At 36.6% G+C, this 21,248-nt stretch overlaps 1 protein-coding gene across 2 annotated transcripts in view; it reads right to left on the reverse strand.

The window, feature by feature from the left end:
* The window catches only part of CNTN1 (contactin 1), a 189,328-nt gene that overhangs the window by 122,005 nt on the left and 46,075 nt on the right, over positions 1-21,248 (reverse strand). For both annotated transcript variants that reach the window (XM_010860767.1, XM_010860768.1), the window contains exon 14: positions 4,834-4,954. In XM_010860767.1, the coding sequence (XP_010859069.1) occupies positions 4,834-4,954 (121 nt within the window). The remainder of the gene's footprint in view (positions 1-4,833; positions 4,955-21,248) is intronic.

Below are 21,248 nucleotides of genomic sequence, written 5' to 3' on the forward strand. Positions count from 1 at the left end.
GTTAATATATTTATAGACAGATATATTCTTGAAAATTTGAAAGAAAACTGATTGAAAGCAATTTATAATCTAAATGTGCTATTAGACCTCACTACATAAAATTCATTAGTTTTTTATTAGCATGAGGTGAAAAATAATCCCTTATGTTTTCTTTTTTTGAGAATCTTGGTCTAGATGAGGTAAAAAGAATAATAGATTAAATTCCTTGGTCTTTTAGCTAAAAGTGGCCTTTTGGGTCTTTGCTGGCTGTGGAAATTTAATGAAAGTGATAAATTCTCTTCCCAGGACAATCTAGATACTCATTGAATTTTCCATTTAACTTCAGGAGATCCATAGGCCACTTGAAGCCTATCACTGGATTCCAGGTTATGATTTCCTAGACTAAATAAAAAAACATAATGAGGTGGGTAAGCAATATTACTAAAGTCATACTATGTCATTACTCATCATTATTTTAAGAAATAAGGAAAACTTTAATTCTATATTCCATGATATAAATATATAAATCATATCTGAAGGTTTACTTTATATATATTTTTGACAAAAGCTATGCAGAAATGCATCTGACTATTTGAATTTCAAATTTTTATTGATGCAAAATGAATATCTTATTAATAATGAAATTTGGAGAATGATTATGCTGCTGCTGCCGCTGCTAAGTCGCTTCAGTCATGTCCGACTCTGTGCGACCCCATAGATGGCAGGCTACCAGGCTCCCCTGTCCCTGGGATTCTCCAGGCAAGAATACTGGAGTGGATTGCCATTTCCTTCTCCAATGCATGAAAGTGAAAAGTGAAAGTGAAGTCGCTCAGTCGTGTCGGACCCCCAGCGACCCCATGGACTGCAGCCCACCAGGCTCCTCTGTCCATGGGATTTTCCAAGCAAGAGTACCGGAGTGGGGTACCATTGCCTTCTCCCTTATCAATGCTAAGACTGTCTTTTATCAATGCTAAGACTGTGAAGAAAGCTGAGTGCCGAAGAATTGATGCTTTTGAAATGTGGTGTTGGAGAAGACTCTTGAGAATCCCTTGGACTGCAAGGAGATCCAACCAGTCCATTCTAAAGGAGATCAGCCCTGGGTGTTCTTTGGAAGGAATGATGCTAAAGCTGAAACTCCAGTACTTTGGCCACCTCATGGGAAAAGTTGATTCATTGCAAAAGACTCTGATGCTGGGAGGGATTGGGGGCAGGAGGAGAAGGGGACAACAGAGGATGAGATGGCTAGATGGCATCACTGACTCAATGGGCGTGAGTCTGAGTGAACTCTGGGAGTTGGTGATGGACAGGGAGGCCTGGCATGCTTCGATTCATGGGGTCGCATAGAGTCGGACACGACTGAGTGAATGAACTGAACTGAAGCAATTCTTTTTATCTGTGCTGTGCTGTGCTTGGTCGCTCAGTTGTGTCTGACTCTTTGCAACCCATGGACTGTAACCCACCAGGCTATAGTTTTTTTAACATTCTGTTATAGTGCAGGAACTCAGTTTCCATTGTTTTATGTTATTTTTCTTAGAACTAAAAGGCTTTAGAAGTAAAAACTTATATTTTCACATAATAACTGCTATACATTTTTATACTGGTTTTTACTTTTATAAAAAATACACACTATGATGATTATTAATTACTTAGTGTGAGTGGTCAAGATTATTAATATTCTTCAACTATATCTGCAAAACTTATTCTTCCCTCAGCATTCCAGGAGTTTACTGCAATTTTGATGGCTCATCTATAAAGAATACGCCTGTCAGTTCAGGAGACAGGGGTTTGATCTCCGGGTTAGAAAGATGCCTTGGAGAAGGAAATGGCAACCCACTCTAGTATTTTTGTCTGGGAAATCCCATGGACAGAGGGGCCTGGTGGGCTACCATCCATGGGGCTGCAAAGAGTATGGCATGACTTAGTGACTAAACAACAACAACATCTAAGTTATATGAAGACACTGATGTACATATATTATAATATAACCCCTATTGTGATAGGGCTTCCCAGGTGGTGCTAGTGGTAAAGAACTTGCCGGCCAATTTCAAGAGACGTAAGAGACATAAGTTCGATCCCTGGGTCAGGAAGAATCCCTGGAGGAGAGCCCAGCAACCCATTCCAGTATTCTTGCCTGGAGAATCCCATGGACAGGGTGCAGTCTGCAGTGCAGTGGCAGGCTGCAGTCCATAGGGTCATAAAGAGTTGGACACAGGGGAAGTGACTTAGCACACTTATTGCAATGCTAATAATAATCATTTAACATGCAAACAAAGTCAATTAAATGAAAACATAGGCTATCCTTGGAAGCAGCTTAGCAGCAAGTTGTCTGACTAGTAAAAACAGTGAATAATTCCTCTCCCAGATAACTCTCAGACAGATGTCCAAGAAAACAAAATGGAAATATTGAAACTATAGGAACTTTATTGAATTTAACATTTTGTAGCCTTGGAGTTTAATTAATTTTCAATGAGGGTTGTGTGTAATAAATACCTAGGTTTATTTGGATAAAGAAATTTCAGCTAGACTTCTAATACTCTAAAGAAGAATATATTTAACTGGAATAAGTGTTTTCAATATTTGCTCAGTGAGACTGGGGGACTCCATACTACCTTTGCTCTAGAGGAAAATGCAGGACATATATGAGATTGACTGAAATTATATTTTTGATCTGGATTTAGTATGGGTAATATTAAAAACCATGTGTATCATCTCAGTTACTAATAATTTATCTGATTATGCAAAAACTGATGAAAAGTACAATCAGATCAGATCAGTCGCTCAGTCGTGTCCAACCCTTTGCGACCCCATGAATTGCAGCACACTAGGCCTCCCTGTCCATCACCAACTCCCGGAGTTCACTGAGACTCAGGTCCATCGAGTCAGTGATGCCATCCAGCCATCTCATCCTCTGTCGTCCCCTTCTCCTCTTGCCCCCAATCCCTCCCAGCATCAGAGTCTTTTCCAATGAGTCAACTCTTCGCATGAGGTGGCCAAAGTACTGGAGTTTCAGCTTTAGCATCATTCCTTCCAAAGAAATCCCAGGGCTGATCTCCTTCAGAATGGACTGGTTGGATCATGGTCAATAAATATTTTAGTACGTAAAGTGTGAAAAAATAAAAATGTTAACATGCTATTGAGACAGAGGGAAAAAGAGAACTATGAAGTTATGAAATAGAATTCTGCATCTCACTAAATATTATTAATAATAAAAACACTTATGTGAATTTCACAACTTAGTAGAGGAGATAACTCATATGCACAAATTGCTATAAAACTCATTCAACAAAATAGTTATTGTTACCGAGTTTAGAAAAGAGGGTTAATATTTAGGACATCAAAAAATGACTTATGAGTTTTGTACTTTTGAGCTAATCTTTGAAGGATGGAGGACTTCCCTTGTGGCTCAGCTGGTAAAGAATCTGCCTGCAATGTGGGAGACCTGGGTTCAATCCCTGGGTTGGGAAGATCCCCTGGAGAAGGGAAAGGCTACTCACTCCAGTATTCTGTCCTGGAGAATTTCATGGACTGTATAGTCCATGGGGTCGCAAAGAGTCAGACTAGACTGAGCAACTTTCACCTCACCTTAAAGGATGGATAAGACTTGGGCAACAAGCAATGAAAACAGGATGTGGAAGGAATGTTGTGAACCAAGGAACAGAGGTAAAAATCTTAGGATATTTCTGTGGACTAGTTGGTCAGCAGGAATGGTGAGAGATTAAAGCTAAACAGGCCTAGGTCACCACACAGTATGGAACTTCTCAGGTGCTTAGCTAAAAGGAATGGTCTTCATTCTTTAGACAGTGTGAAGAGCAGATGAATGATTTTAAGTAAAGTGAGGCAGATTTTGAGCTGGCCTCATAGCTATACAGCAGAGATCAGTAGCAAAGTGGTGGGATTTTCAATAAGCATATATCCAAGCACATTCTCAATCATTTATAAGAACAAAAGCACAGGTTTGAAAATCAGCAACAAATAGAAACATGATACCTGTAAAATCATTTTTTATTCTAAGATGATAGTGGCAAATGTGTTAACAATTGAGGTTATATATTATACAGAGTGAAGTAAGTCTGAAGAAAAACACCAATATAGTATACTAATGCATATATATATGGAATTTAGAAAGATGATAATGATGACCCTATATGAGAGACAGCAAAAGAGTCACAGATGTAAAGAACAGTCTTTTGGACTCTGTGGGAGAAGGAGAGGGCGGGATGATTTGAGAGGGTAGTATTGAAACATGTATATTATCATATGTGAAACAGCCCAGGTTCAATGCATGAGACAGGGTGCTCAGGGATGGTGCACTGGCATGACCCTGAGGGATGGGATGGGGAGGGAGGTGGGAAGAGGGTTCAGGAGGGGGGACACATTTACACCCATGGCTGATTCATGTCAATGTACAGCAAAACCCACTACAATATTGTAAAGTAATTAGCCTCCAATTAAAATAAATAAATTAATTAAAAAAAACAATTGAGGTTATAATAAACGTAATCAGTATATTTTTTTTTCCATAAAAGATTAAAAAAGGAAACATGCTGTTCAAACACGAGAAGTATTAGCAGAAACTGAGAACTTCTGGTAAGTACTAGGTTTAAAAGCACAAACGTTTAGTAGGAGGTATGTGGTATAAGTTTCTAGAAGATATGTAGTTAGTAAAACAAACAAAATCAGTTTTGTTTACTACTTGTCTGGCATAAATCAGTCTTAGGCATGGGTGAAGAGCTGTTCTCAAAGATTGAGACTCTAAATATATAAGAATTCGTACCAGAGTTACCAGAAAATTATACATATTTATGCAAGTCAAATAGCTTTGGTTTTATGATTTTAAAATGTCGAAACTCTTACCTCGCACAACAAGGTCAGCAGAGGCTGAAGAATTGTCTACAATTGTCTGAGCTGTGCACGTGTACCTCCCAGCGTGTTTCAACTGGGCATTTCGGATGAGCAGCTCCCCATTGGAATCCAGCTGTCGGCAAAAACAGCAGTCATTCAAATCAGTAACTTTTTCACCAATTAAGTGGTATTTAGCATATGAGAGGTACATTTTCCCCTAACAAAATGCAACCATTTTCATTAAAAGGCATCTCTTTTGGATGTACTGACAGTGTGTTCTTATGTTACTTAAACTTCTGGTCTTCAGTATCTGAAGCGAAAAATAGAGTGAATGACTTAAGGTCCATTTTAGCTCTAATGTCTTTAGCATCCCATTATTATAATCAGAGGTCCTTTTGAGAAAACCCACAGGATGAAACTTGATATTGATGTTGAATATCAATGAGGATACATACATGCTCTTTGGCTACGAAGAATTATTAATTTCAAGATGTGTCACCGTTCATTTTACAATGATAATGAACGTGTGTAGAAAATGTTAAAATGGACAATTCTACTAACATGTTCCATTTGGGCCAAAATATAAGCTCCATGTGGGGAAGGATTTTTGTCTCGTTCACTGCTCTATGCCCAGTGCTTAGAATAGTGTTTAACATATTTTTTGAGAAAGGCTTAAAGGAATTTTGCTTGTGAATGACAAGGTACCATTTCAATGCAATTTCTAAAAATAGCTAATATTTATCAAAAGTCTCCTCTGTACAGCTTTTCTCATTCCATTCTCTTCTGTGGACAGTTCTATGAGATGAGTCCTAATTTGTACATTTTATTAAAGACAAAAGTTAGACAGAGCATCCAAGTAATTTAACTATAGTTACTTTGTTTGTTTGGTTAGGAGGAGCATAACATAGTCCATACTCATTATCTCCAAATATCCTCTTAAAAGACAAATACAGAAAATTCAATTTTTAAACAGACATTTGGTTTTCTAGCGAATCAAAAATATTGATTTACTATTGCGATCATAGATATCCAGATAGATAAAAGGATGAAAAACTAATGGTTAAGTCAGTTTTTCATGAAGGCATTGTTTCTTTTATACGACATACTTGCAAATTTTAAATTCTGATTATTTAATGACTGTATGTAAAATGAATGCTCTGCTTCACCATTGGTTCTGCCAGTGGGCCCTTTACATATTAAATTTCCTGCTGGTCTTAGAAAGTATTTGGGTTGCAATCCTTGCTTGATTAATAAGATTAATTAAGAATTTAGTTATAATCAGAACAGATTGATTCAATTGATTGTAACAGAATACTGCTAACTTCATATAAATATCTGGTCAGTGGCCACACACCTTATTCCTTGCTCTTAGCCAGTTTCAGTAAAAACACAGCTACAGATAATACAATTTCATGTTAGTTGTAGATCTTCCTGCCCCTTGAGGTCTAAATTGGGTAAAAATTCAGATTTCAAGATTTCTGTGCAGTCCTAAGGTAGGGGATTTCTTTCCCTCTGTTCTCCTGTCCATTTATTTTTTTTTTGCTATATTAAGGAGCCTTGGACCAACCCTTTCTCTATTTTGCCTTGAAACCTACTAACACAATGCTTCCCCTAGTAAAGTAGGTTTACAGGAGAGTTGAAGTTCAAGGAATTGGTTGTATCCCACAAAGTAGAGCAATTATCATCCGATACATATTTCTATTCTTAAAAGTCCTATAGGTCATACTTTAATTGAGGATTTCTCAGTGACCTTTACTTCTCCCAGTTCCCTGCCATCTTGTTGGCGTTTGTTCCCAGTCCCATATCTTACCTCTGACTGCTCTTTCTTGTTTCCTCTAGAAACAATCAACTATTCTTCTTTCTTTATGTTGAGCTACTTAATTCCTGTATGATTGCTTGCATCCTGACCATACCTAATTATCAAAACCCGACTTTCTGTTTTTAGCTTTTGCCATTTATTTACCTTACTCCTCGATCCATTTCAAGCTGGTTCCTGCTTCTTAAACTCATTTTGCATGATTTCTGATAGCATTTGACCTTCTGTCCCCCAAAACTCAACTTTTCTTGTCATCTGTGACAGCACATTTTCCAGAAATTTTGAGAAAACTCTCAACCCTTTCTCTTCTTCAGTTTCAATTCCATCATATGAATTATTGGATTTATCCCTTTCTCTTCATCACCATTCCTCTGCCTTTGTCCAAGCTACCAATATCCGTCACTGAACTGCTGCTGCTGCTGCTGCTGCTAAGTCACTTCAGTCGTGTCCAACTCTGTGTGACCCCATAGACAGAAGCCCGCCAACCTCCCCCATACTTGGGATTCTCCAGGCAAGAACACTGGAGTGGGTCACTGAACTACTATATCCTATTTGGTCATGACCTCCACCCAGTTCCTATTTATTCTCTTCTCCATTTGGCACCCACAGTGACCTTTTAAAAATGCAAATATGATCAAAGCATCCCTTTCTATAAAAACAAACAAAAACCTTTAAAAATATTCCCCTTCTTGGAATAAAAGCTGTAAGTGGTATGATGGTCAACCTGGATCCATTCTCTAAATTCTGTCCAATATTCCAGCTCACCAAGTGCCACCATTTCACTTACACTCTGCTTTCCAGAACATTCCCTTTTTAAGGCTTAATGTATCTTGTTATCTCTTATCCCTTGTTCTCCAAAGTGTTTCCTCTCCTGGATTTGGTCCCCTTATATCCTACCCTCTCCCCACCTTCACCGAAATAACATTTACCGTCCCTGACCAGATTCAGTTCAAGTCATTTCCCTAAGGCAGTCTTTCTACTTTCTGTTGTTATGTTTTGCCATAGCACAATTTACTTAATGTGAAATTATATATCTCATTTCAGTAAAATATTTATACAATTATATGATTAAAGTTGGTTTCCCTGAAGGAAAAACCTTCCCTATTTTATTCCGCTTTGTATCCCTGTGTTACTCACATACAGCTGCACGTGCTGTATCTCTAGGGCCAGCACAGCAGTGCCAGGAATGTAAGACCAAAAGTACATCATCTGAATGGACAAGTCGACATGCTTATTAAGACTCCTGACATCAAATCTTGAGATAATATGTACTTACTTTTTAGCTACAAGCAGAATTAGAATAGGAAATTCATATAGTCTATCACAATTGCAGCATTTTGTAAGCACATGATGAGACTTATTTTGGTGTCAGGATGAAACACATTCTTGCTACTTCCTTTCCCACTTCCTGTACCCCAGTAACTTACACTTTACTATGTGTTCTCTTTTCTGCAGACCTTTGTTTACATATTGTTTCCATTGCCTGGATTCTCTCATTTCCCACTTCTATCACTTGGTTAGCTTCTAGTTGCTAGCTGCTTCTTTCTCCTCTGGAATCCAAAGTCCCAGTTATGGAGTTGTCCCTTGTATATTTTCATTGTAACTATTCCTTTCTACTCTAATTGTTTAGCTTTTAATTTCTTCTACTAGATTGTAATTCTTTGAGAAAGAATTTAGGACTTATTTATTATTATATACAAATTACATATTGTGATATCTGACATACAAGAGGAATTCAGCCAATAAATATGGAATAAATGAATTAAAAGAGTTATTATCTACAATGTTTTTAATAAATTCTTTTAGTAATTTCTTGTGATTTTTCAGGTAAGATAATGATCATATTATCAGATAAAATACCTGAATTAAGAACAACTGTTGCTGTCATATTCATGAGATCAACTGTCAATTAATATTATATTTCAAATTATTTGAAAACTAATTTCATGAGTAAATATAAACATTTTAGGAATAATATGTAAATTTATAGAGGAAAGAATGCAGTTGACATATAAGAAAATGGACACCTCTAAGTTTTACAACCAGCTGTATCTGTGGTAGGGGCTTCCCTGGTGGCACAGTGATAAAGAATTTGCCTATATTGTAGGAGACATGGGTTCAATTCCTGAGTTTGGAAGATCCCCTGGAGAAGGAAATGGCAACCCATTCCATTATTCTTGCCTGGAAAATCTGGTGGACAGAGGAGCCTTGCAGGCTTTAGTACATGGGGTCTAAAGAGTCAGACTCAACAATTAGACAACAACGACAATATCTGTTGTAAAGAATTAAACCTACAAAAAAAAAAAAAAAAGCCTTTACAGAGGCCAAATTTGTAATGCAAATCACAAATTTACAAAGAGAGGTTTGCCTTTCCCTCAGCTTCTGGAAGGTAATCTTTAGTATCTTTCTCTGCCTGGTTATCTTGGGTCATACTAAACAATTCTAATCATGCGATTTAGGGTGGCCATTAGCTGCAACTGTGTAGTTTTAGAGTAGGGGCTGGCCATGCCCAAAAGATGAATATTGTGACTTCTAGTAGCAGCTTTGCTGCTGCTGCTGCTGCTGCTGCTGCTAAGTCGCTTCAGTCCTGTCTGACTCTGTGCAACCCTATAGATGGCAGCCCACCAGGCTCCCCTGTCCCTGGGAGTCTCCAGGCAAGATCACTGGAGTGGGTTGCCATTTCCTTCTCCAATGCATGAAAGTGAAAAGTGAAAGTGAAGTCGCTCAGTGGTGTCCGACTCTTAGCAACCCCACGGACTGCAGCCTACCAGGCTCCTCTGTCCATGGGATTTTTCCAGGCAAGAACACTGGAATGGGTTGCCATTTCCTTCTCCAAGTAGCAGCTTTGAGTCGTGTAGTAATCATCAACCTAGAGATTGAGATTAACTATTATATTTGGGCAATCAATCAATGCCGATATGATTAAGCCCCAACTAAATCTCTGGACATCAAAACTCAAGAAAGACTCCCTGGTTGGCAATACTCTGTGCATACTGCCACACACCAAAGTGATACAGTAACATCTTGACTCCAAGGGGAGAGAACAAGGGAAGCTCTGTGTTTGGTACATCTTCTGGACTCCACCCCATGCACTTCTTCCCTTGGCTGATTTTAATCTGCATGTTATTCCACGGGGTAGCAAAGAGTCGGACACAACTTAGTGACTAAACAGTAGCAGCAGCATTCAGGTATTAAATTATCATCATAAGCATAATAGCTTTCAGGGACTTCTAGAAAATCAAAGCTGAGGGTGGTTTTGGCAACTCTTGGAACTTGTAGCTGGTTTCAGAACTGAAGATTGTCTTGGGAACTTGCCTAACTTTGTAGTTGGCCAATTCCTCATAACCAACTCCTCATATTCCTACTAAGTAGAATTCATCTAAGAGAGGAAGTAAATAAATATTATTTTATTATTTATAACTCTTTTTAGAAATATTTGAAGTAAATACAGAGTAAAATTGTGTATATAGGGAAGGTAATAATAGAAGAGTTTTTCTTGAGCCATCATAGAGACTAACTGGCACATATTTTTCAAGAAAATTCTAGTGAGAAAAAATAATGTAAAGTAACTATAGTAAAATAAAAATAATCAATCACTATATATTTATAAAACAGACTAATGTACTTTTACATCCTTAATAGACTGAATTTTGACACTAAATATTCAGTAATGAAAAGATATTAAATAAAACAGTTTAACACTCTTATGACACAAGATAATAGCTATATTTTAGAAAGAATAATGTTTGCATGAAGTGAAAAGCACTTAGCTCTATTATATGCTTTTATTATGTGAACTCACTACTTTGGTTGCTTCATGCATCTAATGAAAGATAATCCTGTTGTTAAACTCTGGCTATTTCAATGAGCTATGTGATTAGATTGGAATTAAAAATAAAACACTTCAGAAATTAATTTTTTTTTAAAATTCAACCTTATAATAAAAAAATGAGGGCAAAAATAATTTTAAAAAATTGTGGAACCATAACTACTCTTTGTAAAATACTTGAATGCTATATACCTAATAATCTTCTTTTAATGAAATTGCTATAATTTCCTCCCCAAATCTCAGTTTGAAGCATATTGCTTCTTTATATTCACTTACTTAATTCTGAGAGGAATAATGTGGTCATTTTTTTTATACTTTTCACATGCAATGAAAAACACAAACTATTTTATGTCTTAACATATCATATTAAAGTTATACTTACTGAATCTTCAGAATTAACTCCTTAAAAACTTTTAATTAAACTATTCTAAAAGTTTAATGCTAAACTCACTTTAAATGTCAGCCCTGTTTTAAACATTAGGACTTGGGTAGCTAATGATACGGAGAAGGCAATGGCACCCCACTCCAGTACTCTTGCCTGGAAAATCCCATGGACAGAACGGCCTGGTAGGCTGCAGTCCATGGGGTTGCGAAGAGTCGGACACGATCCAGTGACTTCACTTTCACTTTTCACTTTCATGCATTGGAGAAGGAAATGGCAACCCACTCCAGTGTTCTTGCCTGGAGAATCCCAGGGACAGGGGAGCCTGGTGGGCTGCCGTCTATGAGGTCGCACAGAGTCAGAGAGGACTGAAGCGACTTAGCAGCAGCAGCAGCAGCAGCTAATGATAGGTTTACTCACATAAAACAATAATAAGGTACTTTAACATTTATTCTCATTTGGTCTATTTTTGGTGAAGGTGTGGTGTTGAAACACCTCAAAAGGAAAGCAAAGAAAAAATATACTATATCACTTCCAATCGAGTTGTGTATGTACAAAAGCTTTGCTGAAGCTTTTATAAATGATGCTAGCGCTTTCCATACCTCAGGAGAAGTTGAGGTTCTCAGTGGTTGACAGAACGCTTACGAAGCAAGTAAAGATCATGGATCTCAGCACATTCTAGCCGCAAATTAGATACGAATGCTCTCTATATTTTCACTACAAACCGCTGCTTGGCTGAATTACAAAATGCTTCCCTTCATATGAGGAGGGTTGAATCACATACTGGAAATTGTGATAGCACAGCTCAGGGATGTTCCAAAGTGTATATGTGGTTTACCACTGAGAAATTTCCCAAATTTAAGTCAAAAGACTTTCAAAATATAAATGCCCATTCCTTCCTTCCCCTTCTCCCGTGAACTAACTTTGAAAAATCATTCCTGTAGTATAAATGAATCTGAATTACTAAGTTGTATTAACAAATTCAATTAACCATAATGAACAAAGAAATATGCTAAATGGTATGTATATACAAGGTCTGAATAAAGCTTAGAACTCATAATGTCTCTATAGAAATATCTATTTTGTTACATTGAAGTTCAGAATGAAGAGACAAATATAGAAGTTTGGACAAAAGCAGAGCCTTTAAAGAGAATATTTTAGAAACCTATAAGGAAAATTAATAAATATGTATAAAACATGCTATATCTATGAAAAATATTTTTCTTTTTTACTTTTGGCTTGCTAGGTTAAAAAAAGGATAACTGCAGCAAATTCATCAGATGCAACTGCAAACTTTAACATCACCATCATCAACACAACAACAAATATTTAGTAAGGGTTTTATAGGTGCCAGAGGCTAATACAAATACTTTGCATGTGAAAATTCATTTACAACCATCACCCTGGGAGAGAGGTGCTATTCTTAACTTTATTTTAGAGATGAGGACACAACACTACTCTTACTACAACCACTATTACTGCTACCACTGTTGCTGTGAATAGGATACTACTTCTGCTGCCACTAACACCACTATTAAGAATGCTAGCACAACTTCTACTATTGCTACTGCCATTGCTATTGCTACTGTGAACTATTAATATTTGATCTAACTTATTTATTAAAGGCTCTTTAGATGCTTGGCTTAGTGGTAAAGAATCTGCCTGCCAATGCAGGAGATGCAGGAAACTCGGGTTCATTCCCCAGGCCAGGAAGTTCCCCTGGAGGAGGAAATGACAACCCACTCCACTACCCTTGCCTGGAGACTCCCATGGACAGAGGAGCCCAGTGGTCTACAGTCTATAGGGTCACAAAGAGTCAGGCGTGACTGAGCACACACACACACTATGCTAGATGCTTGGCAATGGGCTTGCTACTTTAAATATATTTTCTTATTTTTTGTATAATGTTCAGGGAGATATAGTTAATCTTTCTATTTTATGGATAAGGGATTTGAGATTTTAATTTAAGCTACTTGTAGAAGGTTTCCCAGGCGGCTCAGTGGTAAAGAATCTGCCTGCCGAGCAGAAGACCCAGGTTCATTCCCTGGGTTGGGAAGATCCCCTGGAGAAGGAAATGGCAACCTATTCTGGTATTCTTGCCTGGGAAATCCCATGTACAGAGAATGTAGCCTTGGTGGGCTACAGTCCATGGAGTCACAAAAGATTTGGACACAACTTAATGACCAGACAACAACAACAAAGAAGGCTCAATAATTAACCTATTTTCACCAAGTTAGGCTGCTGCCAAAGCAGTACTTCATGGATCAAACATTTGAATTTAGGTTCACAGTTTAGTAGGTAAAAGTGGATATTTTCTCACAACAGGAAAAATACAACATGTTATTATTTTCTTTTTTATTTAAATTTTAACCCAAACACTAAAGCATAAGAAAATAGAGTAGTACCATGGCCATCCATATACTAACCAATTAGATTCAACAATTACAAATTTCTTGCCATATTTGCTTTTATCTATGTATCAAGTTATGTGTCTATCTAGTGTTGAACCCTTAAAAAATAAATTACGATACTATAATTCATTTCTTAAAATATTAAATTGAATCTCCAAAAAGTAAGGCTATTATCTTAAATCACAAAATCATTTTCACACATGGCATAATTAACCTATTCAAGTTAGTGTTATTTTAAGTAATGTACCAGCTCTAAATTTGTTTGAATGTTAAAAAAAAAAAACTTGAAAATATAGGGCTTACAAAAAATTTATGATTGTCATAACAAATAGACACACTTAAATATATTAGGGAAATCATGTAGGACAACTACTAAGATGTTGCCCAGTACTTATAGGATCAATGGAACACTGACTATCCCTAAATTTGGCTATTCTGATGGCTAAAGTGTTCAATTTTGATCAATTGGATCATTTTAAATTAAAATTCACAAGGAAGGAAATGTCTACTAAGCATTTTAAATGATGGCCAAAACCTTGAAAGCCTTAGGTTTAGCACCCCTATTTTAGAGTTGAAAGAAAACCTTGAACACTTAATTTGTATGGTTTTTGAATTGATTTCCACTAGCCTCAGAGTTCCAAAACCGTCATGGATTGCTTGGTAGAAAGAAGGGATCAGAACAAGATGTGTTTTGGGATAGGAAGATGTGAGAGACCCTACAGTTAGGTCTTTGGGTTCCTACAACTGTGAAATCCTCACAGATTCTCAGAAATTGTGCATACAATTTCTTCAGTCAGAGTAATTTTAACTTCACCTTGAATATTTATTTGAGTTCTAATTTAAATTTAACTTTTCTTTGGGATAAGAATTCTACTGCTAAAAGCCTTCTGTTGCTGTTTTTCAAAATTTCTGCTGTGGCCCAACTTCCTCATATGACAGATGAGAAGCCTGAGGCTCAGAGTGACTGCTTTGCTGAAGGTCATATAATTTGTCAAGGGCAAAACCACAACAGAACTCTAGACCTTTAGATAATGTTCTGTTTTCAAAAACTAGATTTTAAAAATGTTATATTTTGGGGGAATATGATAGCTAATGACAAAATAGTATATTTCTAGTGTGATATAATAAATAAAACATCAAAATCAACAACATGAAATTATAAAATAAAATTCCTAAGACACCAAAAATTTATGCTTATTTTCCCTTTTATTTTATATATGTATTTCTATATACACACTATATTTTGCAAGCATAAAGAATGAGAATAATTACTCCAATGATTGTTAAGTATGCAAGGAGTTTTACGTAAAACAAATTGGACTTTAATTTTGAATGAATTTTTGGAAATTTTTCCAAGCCAATGCATTTCTGAAGAATAAAGACTTGCAGCCATATATGCTTAGTTCTATTTATTACTTTGCCAACAAAGGTCCGTCTAGTCAAAGCTATGGTTTTTCCAGTAGTTATGTATGGATATGAGAAAGCTGAGTGCCGAAGAATTGATGCTTTTGAACTGTGGTGTTAGAGAAGACTCTTGAGAGTTCTCTGGACTGCAAGGAGATCAAACCAGTCAATCCTAAAGGAAATCAGTCCTGATTATTCATTGGAAGGACTGATGCTGAAGCTGAAGCTCCAATACTTTGGCCACCTGATGTGAAGAAATGACTCATTAGAAAAGTCCCTGATACTGGGAAAGATTGAAGGCAGGAGGAGAAGGGGACAACAAAGGATGAGATGGTTGGATGGCATCATCAACTCAATGGACATGAGATGAAGTTCTGGGAGTTGGTGATGGACAGGGAAGCCAGGCGTGCTGCAGTCCTAGGGATTGCAAAGAGTTGGACACAACTGAGCAAATGAACTGAACCGAGCATGATCTTCAACAAATGGTTCCTAAAGACTAGACTGTGGAACTGTCTGTTAGAGAATAACTGTAGTTGGCATGATCTCTACCCTGGAAGCGTGATGATACAGAAAAAGCCAGCCTAAGTATAGATACATCTAGTGAGCATAGGAACCTACCTCCCTCCATGTTTACTGGGGGAAAATGGAAAACATGGTATAAGTAGGCTTTTTAGTGTAGTGAAAGGGAGTTTGAGAAAATTCATACAGGATGAGGTATGATAGAGTTCTCTTTTCCAATTAATTAATGTTAGTAGAGAAACAATTTGGGCAGAGGTAACTGACATTTTGAGTTGTTTGTAGGTCATAGAACCAAGTCAGGGGAATTTTTACATATTTCTTTCTGCCACCATTCATCAGAATTTCAGAGTCTTCAATTCACAAAATACATTCAGTCTATTTTGAAAAATGATTCATGTATCTTTATATATCTTATCATTACTTTGTCTTCAGCACTGTCATCTGTTCAAAATAATATAACTTCTCCTTGTTTCCAACATACCATGCTTAAGACTTTTCAGTCCTTTTATGGTCTTCTTTTTTTTTTTTTAATCTCCCTTGAGAACAGCATTTCTCAACTTTGACCCATGGACAGTCTGGTGGAGATAATTTTCTGTTGTGGATTGTCCTCATCATTCTGGGACGTTTAGCCACACCTGTGCTAGACACCAATAATACACCACCTCCTCTCAGCTGTGACAACCAAAAATGCCTGCAAATATGACTAAATTTCCCTGGGAATAAAAATTGTTCCTGGTTTAGAACCATCATTTTAGAGCTCACATCATCTCATTGTGCCTGCTCAGTCTTCTGCTCTATTTCTTCAGGTCTAATTTGATTTATTTGCCTGGATTGTGGCCTAATGCTCTTTTTCCACAGATATCTGTTGCCTCATTACTCTGGACAATGATTACCTTCTTGCTTGACAATGACAGAGAACCAATGAAATTAAAAGAAAAATAATGACTTCCTTTTTATTATTGTTACTTTCTTTTCACACACACAGAAGCAAAATATCGGTTCAAATTCATAATACTTTCTAGTATGAGATATATGTGTTTCAAATTTAAACACATTTTTCAGTAGAATTAATATTTTCTTTTAGCCTTAGGGTAAAAAAAATCTGTCTTTTTTGAATGTTGTCTATGCAGTCAGAACAAATGCATTGCTGCATACCTGCAAACACACATATAACCTATCTTGCTAAAGGAGATCATTAAGAACTGCCTGAAACTCTGTAGACTTGACTTACTATGTACAAAATTTTGCTAAAAGTGTAGGGAGAATAAAGTAATTTGGATAATTTTGAGTGAACATAAAAATTTCTTTAAGACTTCCCTGTTATTACAGTGGATAAGAATCTGCCTGCCAATGCAGGGGACATGTGTTTGATCCTGGTCTGGGAAGATTCCATTATGCCATGGGGCAAATAAACAGTTACTAAGCACATGCTCTAGAACCCCCAAGCCACAGCTACTGAAGTCCCTATGCCTAAGTCCTGTGCTTCACAACTAGAGAAGCCACTGCAATGAGAAGTGCATGCATCACAATGAAGAGTAGCCCCACCACCCCACCACCTGAACTAGAGGAGGCCTGCACAGGTCAAAGACCCAGCACAACCAAAAGTGAATGAAATTTTTACGAGTTCATTAAACAAGATATAGAATAAGTTAGGAGTAGAACTGCTGTTCAACTGCTGTCTAATAGTGTTGCAAATAATGGGAGGGAGATTATTTAAATAGATATAGACATGAGTACCAGCCAATGGATTGGAAACTGAAGTGGGGAGGACCACAGGGTCTGCAATCAAACCATCTTGGTTTCAAATCCTCTACCACCAGCAAGTTATATGACTTTGGATAAGCTACTTAACCTTTCAAATGCTGTTTCCTCATCTTGGAAATTGAGACAATCACAGTAATATATGCTCCATAGAGAACTACTATGAAGATCGACTGAGAAATACAAGACAAACATTAGGCCCAATGCTTGCCAAACTCAATAAAATGTTGACTATTTATCACCCCTCCATTGTCCTCAGCAAGGAAATACCTAGAATCTTTTGTTTCAGACTAGGTATTCAGTACAGCAAGCAGTGCAAAATATAAATCACGAAAAATGAGATCTGTAACCAGACAAAACTATCTGGCAAAATCTTCTGGAATTTTCAATGAAGAATGATTGCTCTATTATAAAAGTATTAGTAATAAACCACCATTTGCCAGATCTTGTGCCAGGCACTTTATAGGCATTCTCTCATAGGATTCTCACAAAAATACTATGAAGTAACACATGTTGCAAACCCAATGAAGCAACTAGTGATGTAGGTGAATTACTAATAAAATTTTACCAAGGGGGAAATATGAAACTTAGAGAGGCTTAATCACTGACTCAGAGTCACAGAATAAGAAATGAAAAAAATTGAGCCCAGAGCTCCAGTTGTGGCAAAGTCTCTGAACAATTTATATGATATTTATGAATTCAAAACAGGTATGTAAAATCTTCTACCTGAATTATACTTTTAACTTTTATTTTTAATTAGAGAAAGAGCTGTTATTTCAGTGGCAATACCAGAATTAGAAAGTTAAAGAAACTTAAACTTAGATAGTAGCTCTGACAGGGCGAATTGACGAATAGTTGACAGAAAATGACTCAAAGTAGATGTCAAAAGTTCTTGAAAAAAAAATCTGCATATCAGATATCACCATGGGAGAGCCAAAAATGATATGTTATAAATACATATTTCTTGGTAAAGTGTCTCAGGTCTTTTCTAGAGCAAACTGGGTTAAAAATTAAATTAGTAAGTAAAATGATGCTGCTTTTTTATTTACTCTAAGGGAGAAGTAGCTACAGGATTGGAAAATCAAAATAGAAATCATTTTATATTTGGACTTGAAAAATTTATGTATTTGCCATATAATTTTAACAGAATAAAAGAATGCCAGATAAATTAATTATAAGCTTATTGTATCAAAGTTCCAAAGTTATGACATTTATAATTCATATATATGTATAAATATAAGAATACTTAACATCAATGCATAAATTCAAGTTAAATGAAACCTTTACTGACCCTGATTACATAACCATATAATACTCAGTGAATATTTATTTGAATAGTGACAGGATAAATAACATGACAGGTAAATTATATAGTTAACCTTTAAGTCTTTTTCTATAATCAGTATTGTTTACTTACAGCTTTAAAATTAATAGCTCCATTTTAAAATTAACTAATTCAAAAGAGTTTTACATAAAGCAAGATTATAAATGTAATAGAAATGTTATTTATGTATTTAAATTTTATAGGTCACTATAAATTCTTAAAGGAAATGCACATTTTCAAAAATATAGTTACTTTCCCCCTGATAATTATATGAATATAATTGGAAGAAGTATAAAGAAAGAAATTAAATCATACATCTTAGATATAAGGAAATATACTTGTTTAGTTTCATAAAACTTCAAGTTCCAGAGTCCATGTTGTGAAATTTGAAACCTTATGTAAGGTTGCCACATAGTGGCAAGATCAAGGATAGCAAGCTAAAATCAACAATGCTTGATTATTGAATATAATATATTATTGAAATCAAACTAGAAAATACAAACAGATTATTAAATTAAAAGTCTAAATTTTAATGTATATATTCTTCATGAATTAGAGTTTGTTATTAATTTTTAACAATTTAAATGATTTAAATATGATGATGATAGTTTTGTTAACTGCGATAACTACCAGGTTATTTTTTTCCAAATTATTTATATTTGAATTTTAAACTCATAGGGTAGCTATGATTTTAGGTTAGTGCCTGTGTTTGTCTTTTTTTTTTTTTTACAAAAAATATAAAGGGCTTTCTTTTTATTTTGTGTAATGTAATACAGGCAAAATTATCTCTCAATAAATTTTTTAGGAATTTCACATGTTCCGAGTCCTTGCATAGTTAGTTACGCCAATGTCTGAGTCACAATCTTGATGATAGCCTTTTAAAAAATAGTTTTTGCTGAACCCACAGTTGTCGCGTCAGTCAGTCCACAATGCTTTTAGTTGGGCTTCTTTGACCTCCAATGGAATATGGATACACTTCAAAATGTTACGGTCTAACAGGTATTTCTGTAAGCAAAGGAAACTACATTGTTACTCCTCAAGGCATTTCCAGTGATGTAGGTTTACAGAAAAAGCCCCATCAAAATAGATCTCAATAGTGCCTGCATTTGTCTTATTCAGAGTTTTCTTTACTCTAGTGCGTACCACTGTTTCTGCCGTAGTATGGGTTCAATACTATATTTTTAAGTGAATACATGATATTTAATAATTAAAATGTTGCCAGAATTAAATAAAATATAAAAACATGATTTTAAAATCTTCAACATTATATATTGATGTATTTGATAGCGCAACTTGGATAAGAGACAAATACAAGCAGCTGTGATCCTTTCCTCACATTTGCTTTCCCTGTACCTGCCATCACTCTTATGTGTTCACTGAGTTTTAGGTTGGAAGAGCCTCTTCTTCTGAGAGTGGTCTATCAGTAACCTCAGAAGCACTTGCTAGCATTAGGACTATCTTACAAAAGGTGGATCAGAAACATTTAGCAGTGAAGTGTGACTTTGAAATTTGCTTTGAAAGAGAAGGAAGATGCAAGGGAAAGTGTTAAAGGTCTTTTTTAGGTTCAAAAGACTGAATTAAGTTTAACAATTTATTTTAAAATACATTTCTTGTCTGGTTTTTTAAATTATTTACAGAATTAAATCGACTTGTCCATCTACAAAGTGCTAAAAATGTGCCTTTGCTTTTACTCCTTGGAAGAAAAGTTATGACCAACCTAGATAGCATATTAAAGAGCAGAGACATCACTTTGCCAACAAAGGTCCATCTAGTTTAGGCTATAGTTTTTCCAGGCATCATGTATCGATGTGAGAGTTGGACTTTTAGAAAGCTGAGCACCAAAGAATTGATGATTTTCAACTGTGATGTTGGAAAAGACTTTTGAGAGTCCCTTGGACTGCAAGGAGATCCAACCAGTCCATCCTAAAAGAGATCAGTCCTGGGTGTTCACTGGAAGGACTGATGTTGAAGCTGAAACTCCAATTCTTTGGCTACCTGATGCGAAGAGCTTACTCATTTGAAAAGACCCTGATACTGGGAAAGACTGAAGGTGGGAGGAGAAGGGGAGGACAGAGGATGAGAAGGTTGGATGGCATCACTGACTCAATGGACATCAGTTTGTAAACTCCAGGAATTGGTGATGGACCACTTCAGTACTCTTGCCTTGAGAACCCTATGAACAGTATGAAAAGGCAAAAAGATAGGACATTGAAGGATGAACTCCGCAGGTCAGTAGGTGCCCTATATGCTCACCAATTCAATGGACATGGGTTTGGGTGGACTCCGGCAGTTGGTGATGGTCAGGGAGGTCTGGCGTGCTACGGTTCATGGGTCGCCAAGAGTCAGACAGGACTGAGCGATGAACTGAACTGAAGGGAGGAGGCCTGGCCTGCTGCAGTCCATGGGGTCACAAAGAGTCGGACATGACTGAGCAACTGAACTGAACTGAACTGAAGTTGCATATTTAGCCAGTGAGTATGATTTCTGCCACTGATTATTATTATACTCCTTATTTGGTGAAATGAAGCTGAAACTAAGTCCCTTAGGCCAGAGCACTGGCCTGCAGTTAGGGTCTGTTCTGGCTTCTCTGAGGGGAAAGCATGAAGCTCTGTGGTTAACATCCAGAAGGAAGGAGTACAGTGAATGAATGATGATCAAAGACTTTTACATAATTCAGTTCAGTTCAGTTGCTCAGTCTTGTCTGACTCTTTGCGACGCCATGGACTGCACCACGCTAGGTCTCCCTGTCCATCACCAATTCCTGGAGTTTACTCAAACTCATGTCTATTGAGTTGGTGACACCATTTAACCATCTCATCCTCTGTCGTCCCCTTCTTCTCCCGCCTTCAATCTTTTCCAGCATCAGGGTATTTTCAAATGAGTCAGCTCTTTGCATCAAGTGGCCAAAGTATTGGAGTTTCAGCTTCAACATCGGTCCTTCCAATGAACACTCAGGACTGATCTCCTTTAGGATGGACTGG

Source organism: Bison bison, unplaced genomic scaffold, assembly GCF_000754665.1.
Source record: "Bison bison bison isolate TAMUID 2011002044 unplaced genomic scaffold, Bison_UMD1.0 scf7180017864470, whole genome shotgun sequence".
Taxonomy (NCBI): Eukaryota; Metazoa; Chordata; class Mammalia; order Artiodactyla; family Bovidae; genus Bison; species Bison bison.